Consider the following 6,000-nt stretch of genomic DNA (forward strand, 5'->3'; position numbering starts at 1 on the left):
TGTGATATTTCAATTTAAAAGTTAAGGTACTTGCACAAGTTATGATAATTGCCTCTGGGTTTAAAAAACCGGCGTCCCCGCCAAATACGAAGACTGCGGAGCCTTTGGGTTTGGTCCTGGTCGTGTGGACGCGCGAAATCTGTAGGACAGTGAGTTTATTTCATATATTGGTTGTTTCTGATTTGTGTGTGGGGTAAAAGTGTGAAGAAAACGGCAGCTCTGTTTTAATTCAACATTAACTATTTGTATACTCGAAGGGAATGTAGCTTGTTTCACATAGATACTGGTCGTACCCGGTAACTCAAGCTTGTGGCAGTTCGAGTCATGGCACGAACGTCGACCAAATGCCTGGAAGTCTCAGTACCTGGGTGTCAGTGGCACGGGCAGAATTTTCTGAAGAGGAGGAGGATCAACAAGAACTCATTACACTGATTTTTAAAACCTCTTGTCAGGAACCATGTATCAAACTAAAATAGAGGATTCAGTTGGGAAGGGGGGGGGGGGGGGTCACTAGCTCCCTTGGCTCTGACTTGGCTGGCCATTCCAGGGATAGCACTGCTGCATTAATGTGATCCTGCTAAAACAAGTCACTTAACTGGGCTGTAATTTATAATCATGGTCATTATTGCTTTAGTCAGTGCCAAAGCCATGTGTGTATTTTGCATATGGAGCAAATGGATTGTCATGATAATCAAGACAGCTAAGGCACCATTGACTTGTCAAGGAAAGTCACCATATGGTGTGCTTACTGTATGCCTATTTTAGCCCACAGACTGACATCCTGATTCAACACATACTTGTGTGGAAAGATGGATACACTACTCAGTGTGTCCATGTCCTTATTAGGTAAGTGTCTTAGCTTAATTTAGCTGACCAGAGTCTGTTACCAATGGTCACTAGGTTCTGGATTGTGAAATGGACATGTGATGGTTGTAGCTCTTACAGGTGAAATCATTAAGATAACCAGATGTGGTGTGCATACACCAGCTCTCATATCTTCATGTATTTAGGGCTTTCCTCATGTAAATATTAAAAAGGTGATAAAATTGGTTTTTGAGACCAGCTTTGTTCATATTTGATCTAAAATGCCTGAGTTCACTCATATACCACTTGTTGCTGCTGCATAATGTGCCAGTCATAAGGATTTGAGAACTGGTTACTGTGACCAGCTTGTTGCATGCCACTCACTATGCCTGTGCCTATCACCTGACAGAGTAGCTGAATGTACATCAGGTCAGTGTTTGTATAATCTGACAGGGTAGCTGGATGTACATCTGGTGGGTGTTTGCATCACCTGACAGGGTAGCTGTATGTACATTTGGTCGGTGTTTACAGGCCAGGCGGCCCACGGCGTGCCACAGACGCCACCGCAGCCGCCGCGCCGGCCGCTGGGCCAGCTGACTAACGTGTGCGCCACGCCCGACTGGTCGGGCGAGGGCCGGCGGCCGGGCGAGCGGCGCGCCGCCGAGCCGCGCCCCAGCGACAACGCCGCCCACGCCCATGACCAACCTGAAGCTGCTCACCACTATCGCTGCTTCGCAGCAGGCCGGCGGCGGCTCACGCAAGTCGCTGTTCACCGGCGGCGCGGCGGGTGGCGAGCCGTCGCCACCAGCGGACAGGGAAAACGTGCCGGCGGCGGCAGCTGGCCCGACCCGGCGGCCGGCCTCAACCGCTGCCGCCGACCTGCGACGGTCGACAGCCGCCGCGGACGCCATGCAGTGAGGGGAGCGCGTGGCCGCACGGCGCCCCCGGCGGCTTGCTGACCACGCCCGTGCAGCAGTACCGCAGCGTGTTCGACACGCCCGTGTCCTTATGTAGGCCTGGGGACTCCGCCAAGCTGAAGAAGGCGCTGGCTACGCCGAAGCTGCGGTGGAAGAAGCACGCGAGCGACGTGCTGCCACTTTCTGGGGCCGACAGTCCACTGCCGGCGCCCCCTCCACCAGCTCCGGCCTCTGTGTCGAAGCCGAGAAAAGAGAAGTCCCTATCGGTGCTGTGTGCTAGGTAAATGGACTCCTTATCATGAATAATCATGTTAACTGTAGGTAAAAACAGTTTTTCCTTGTTGGAGTGTGCAACAAAGAACGTTGCACTCTGAATTTTCGTAGTTAATTTTCGTAGTTTAAAAAAAAGTTCGCAGTAACTTGTTATTCAGCATGTTTTTGTGTTGTTTATCACGGTCATATACGATGTAAGTATTTCAGTGAAGTCTTAAAATTGTCTTAAAGCTTTATATGTCCCTTATGATTTGACGTCGAACCCTCTGCAAATCGCAACTGGATTTAGGCCAGTTGGGTACAGCATGGGTGGCTCCTGTCATGTTTCCATGTTCATAAGCTATCCTTCTCCAGGTTTCTGGAAATATACCCGTTGGACGTCGGAAAGGACATGTTCCTCCCCTTAGACGAGACGGCCCTTCTTTTGGGCACTGAGCGAAGAAGAATATATGACATAGTAAATGTTCTAGAAAGTCTGCATTTCTCGATTAAGGTAAGACATGTGTTACGAGTCCCGGGACCTTCTCAACTCCTCCCTGGGGTAATCGCTTTTTTCGCGCGTCCGGGTAATGTTATATAACCGCATGTGCGGAGATGCGTATCCCTGGAAATGTGTTGGCCCATGTGCTCGTCGTGCTACCTTCCCATGGTGGCTTAAGTCACCCAAAACTCACCAAATGACGTTTAATACGAGATGAAAGGCTGTGTTTTTAAAAAGATGTCCTCATGTTTGGTGCCGAGAGATATTCGGACACCTGAATATGGGAGTTAATTTTGCGCTCCCCGGGCTCGTCACTATACATTACTGGGGCTTCCTTCCTTCGTGGGACGTCTGTACGTCAAGATCCATCCCTTGGCTCCAGCAATTTTGGAAGCTTTTAGGTTTGGCAGGTCATTTCAAGATGTCAGTAAGGTTCTGTTGTACGCAGTGAAAACGGGGGTAATCATCTCTGCGGCGCATTCTCGGCGCTCTGCCCAACTGATGTTAAATGGACTTTATGGGGAACTAAATACAAACTCAAGGTTCATCCTAACAACTGAGGCATGTGTACAAACCCTGTAACACACAGATGAACCCGAATCTGCATCGCCCTCGACCCTGATTCATGACGCCAATCGACAACGCCTCTGCCGCAGCTGGAAAAGAACCGGTACGCGTGGATCGGTAGGCGCGACCTGTTGGAGACGCTGGGTCGGCTGAAGGGGCTGGCGCTGCACCTGGAGCTGCCGCAGCACCTGCGGGCGGCGCTGCAGGTGTCCGGACGGCCTGCAGTCGCCGGCGCTGCGTCGCAATGCGTCCGAGCCGGTGCTGACGGGCGCGACCAGTCCCGGCCTGACGCCGGGTACGCCGCGCACGCCGCTGGCCGCCGACGCCGAGCGGCTGACGCCCCGCGACCGCGGCGACCGCACGCTCGGCGTGCTTACTCAGAAGTTCGTCATGCTGCTGCTCGTCAGCGACCGGGTTAGTCTGGTCAGCCGCTGCCCGGTGTGACTGGTGGGAAGCCAGGGGTGCTCCCCGAGCGGGGCTCGATGGCCTGTGGTGGCCTCTGGCCATCCACCGCCAGGCGCTGGTGGGAAGCCAGGAGTGCTCCCCGAGCGGGGCTCGCTGACCTGTGGCGGCCTCTGGTCAGCCACCGCCGGGTACTGGTGGGAAGCCAGGGGTGTTCCCCGAGCGGGGGTCGCTGGCCTGTGGCAGCACGACTCGCGGTGTCTGTGCCGCTGCTTAATACCAGGACACCGCAGTAATATACTTCTTGCTCGGCCGCTTCCCTTGGTCTTGTGTTGAGGGCATCGTCCGTCGGTCGGTGGTTATCACAGGACGCTGGCGCGTTCCCTATCACCAGCCAGGTGGCACCGCTGGTGGGATAGTGTTATGGGCCGCCGTCCCGCCTAGTGCCTCACTGTTGGTCGGTCGTCTCCAGCCGTGGCTGAGTCAGGACGTGCTGGCGCGGGTGCTGCTGGGCCAGGACGGCCTGTCGCCGGACGGCCAGCACAAGGCGAAGGTCCGCCGGCTCTACGATATCGCCAACATCCTGCAGAGCGTCGGCCTGGTGGGCAAGGAGACGAGCGGCGCCTGCCGGCGGCCGCTCTTCGCCTACACGGGCGCGCACGTCGACCCGATCCCGGTGGAGCCCGGTATGTCGCCGTCGGGGCCGCTCCTGCCGGCGCCGCTGCGCCGCTGTCGTGATAGCGCGTCACAGGCATTGCCCGTTGTCATGGTGCGCCGCTTCAGATCGGCTAGGCTGGTGTGCTGTGGTGGCAACCATGATACAGGTTTTCATGTGCTGATGTATTCTGCATTGCGGAACAATGTCGTAGAGGCCAAGTAAAGGCTGCGCTTTATTTCAAACTATTCTGGCCTAAAGGCTTGAAGACGGGTTCGTTAGGTTTGATGTTGGTGGAACGGATTGACCGCATCCCGAAACTTGAATCCACGTAAGGTTGTGATGTACATGGAATGACCGACAGAGACTCCACTCAATAGTTGACCACAAGAAGTCACCGTAGTGGAAACATGGCGATCGCAACCATACGGGGAAAATAATTTTATTTTGGTCTGGCACGAAGGCCTCCTCCGTGCTAGTCAGCCAGCGCTAGCCAGTGCCTGAACGCTCCGCTTGGTTATGCTCTTGCGGGGGCTGCTGCGTTGACAGCGTCGAAAGCCAGCGCCTTGCGAAACGCGGACAAATAGCGTGGGTGTTGCCGGAGGGGTCCTGTATGATCGCAGCAGATGACTAGCCCATAACAGTGCGTAGGCCGTGCCTGTTGGTCTTACGACCCGTGACCCGTGCCTTTGATCTGACGACCCGTGCTTGTTGATCTGACGACCCGTGCCTGTTGATCTGACGACCCGTGCCTGTTGATCTGACGACCCGTGCCTGTTGATCTGACGACCCGTGCCTGTTGATGTCACGACCCGTACCTGTTGATCCCACGACCCGTACCTGTTGATCCCACGACCCGTGCCTGTTGATCCCACGAACCCGTACCTGTTGATCCCACGACCCGTGGCCTGTTGATCCTACAACACCTTGCCTGTTGAGTCACGACCCGTACCTGTTGATTCCCACGACCCGTGCCCGTTGGTCCCACGACCCGTGCCTGTTGATCCCACAACCCATGTCTGTTGATCCCATGACCCATGATCCGTGCCTGTTGATCCTGAGAGGTGCGCGCGCCACCGGACGGTGACGGGTGGTGCTGGCCTGTTTCAGACATGCAGCGGTCCCGGCATTCGCTCATTCCCACGACACCACTGCTGCGGAGGCCGGCCGGTCTGGCAGCGCCGCGCTCCGCAGGCGCCAGTGAGTGAGGCTTGTTTGCGAGCGCCGGAGCCCCCGCCGTCGGACGGCCGGCTCCGGGGCGCGTGGCCCCTGACTGCGATCCTGTGAGCGCCTGCGGACACATCCGTTGGGACTGACGGTTCCCTTTGGCACCGTGTCTTGCAGTAACGCTATCTCCGCGCACGTGATGGATGCCCGTTCTCCGTTCCGGTTCCTTGTTCGTGTACTGTGTCGTCGGCTGGAAAACAGTATTGATTGTCGCGCGGCTTAGATTCACGCTGCGGCAGTCCCGTACCGACGGTAAAGTTTGTGGAGGGGACGAAATTTTCCTATGCAATTTCACTACGTTAAGTTTTAATTGAAATTACCTAAACGAATGGTTTTACCTTTCCTGAACACTGCCCTAAAAATCGTGTACTTAATTTCAGAGTCGTTATTAGTTTGCGGTGTATCATTGCTGTGACGTCTTCGTCCAGTGGTTCGGCTCAGCTCGGTCAGAGAGAGACGTGTAGCGACGCGGCGATCTGTGTTGAACCGAGTCCAGCGGCCGTCCTGCCCCTGCTATCCCAGGCAGACACGACATACCATTTAGTTCGGGTGAACAATCACTCATAAGTCAGCTTGCACACACGCGCCTATCACGCGTCCCGTACGGTCCGCCGCGGGACGGCGGTCAGCGCCCGCGGGCGATAGGTCGCGTTCCACCCGCGCGGCCGAGGCCG

General features: G+C 55.6%; 1 protein-coding gene and 1 long non-coding RNA gene across 2 annotated transcripts; both read left to right on the forward strand.

The window, feature by feature from the left end:
- The first annotated feature begins 1,896 nt into the window (after window positions 1–1,896).
- On the forward strand, window positions 1,897–3,207 carry LOC119091275 (uncharacterized). The gene is made up of 3 exons (XR_005093394.1): window positions 1,897–2,001; window positions 2,349–2,487; window positions 3,132–3,207. It is a non-coding gene; the product is annotated as an uncharacterized LOC119091275 (long non-coding RNA).
- Window positions 3,208–3,376: 169 nt separating this feature from the next.
- Window positions 3,377–5,307, forward strand: LOC119092600 (transcription factor E2F8-like). Its single transcript, XM_037215555.1, has 3 exons — window positions 3,377–3,456; window positions 3,917–4,130; window positions 5,210–5,307. Exons 1-3 carry the CDS (start codon window positions 3,433–3,435, stop codon window positions 5,305–5,307), a joined length of 336 nt encoding a protein of 111 aa, XP_037071450.1. The 5' UTR covers window positions 3,377–3,432.
- Window positions 5,308–6,000: the final 693 nt, after the last annotated feature.

The sequence above is a fragment of the Pollicipes pollicipes genome, unplaced genomic scaffold, assembly GCF_011947565.3.
Source record: "Pollicipes pollicipes isolate AB1234 unplaced genomic scaffold, Ppol_2.1 Scaffold_3447;HRSCAF=4054_pilon_pilon_pilon, whole genome shotgun sequence".
NCBI classification, from domain to species: domain Eukaryota; kingdom Metazoa; phylum Arthropoda; class Thecostraca; order Pollicipedomorpha; family Pollicipedidae; genus Pollicipes; species Pollicipes pollicipes.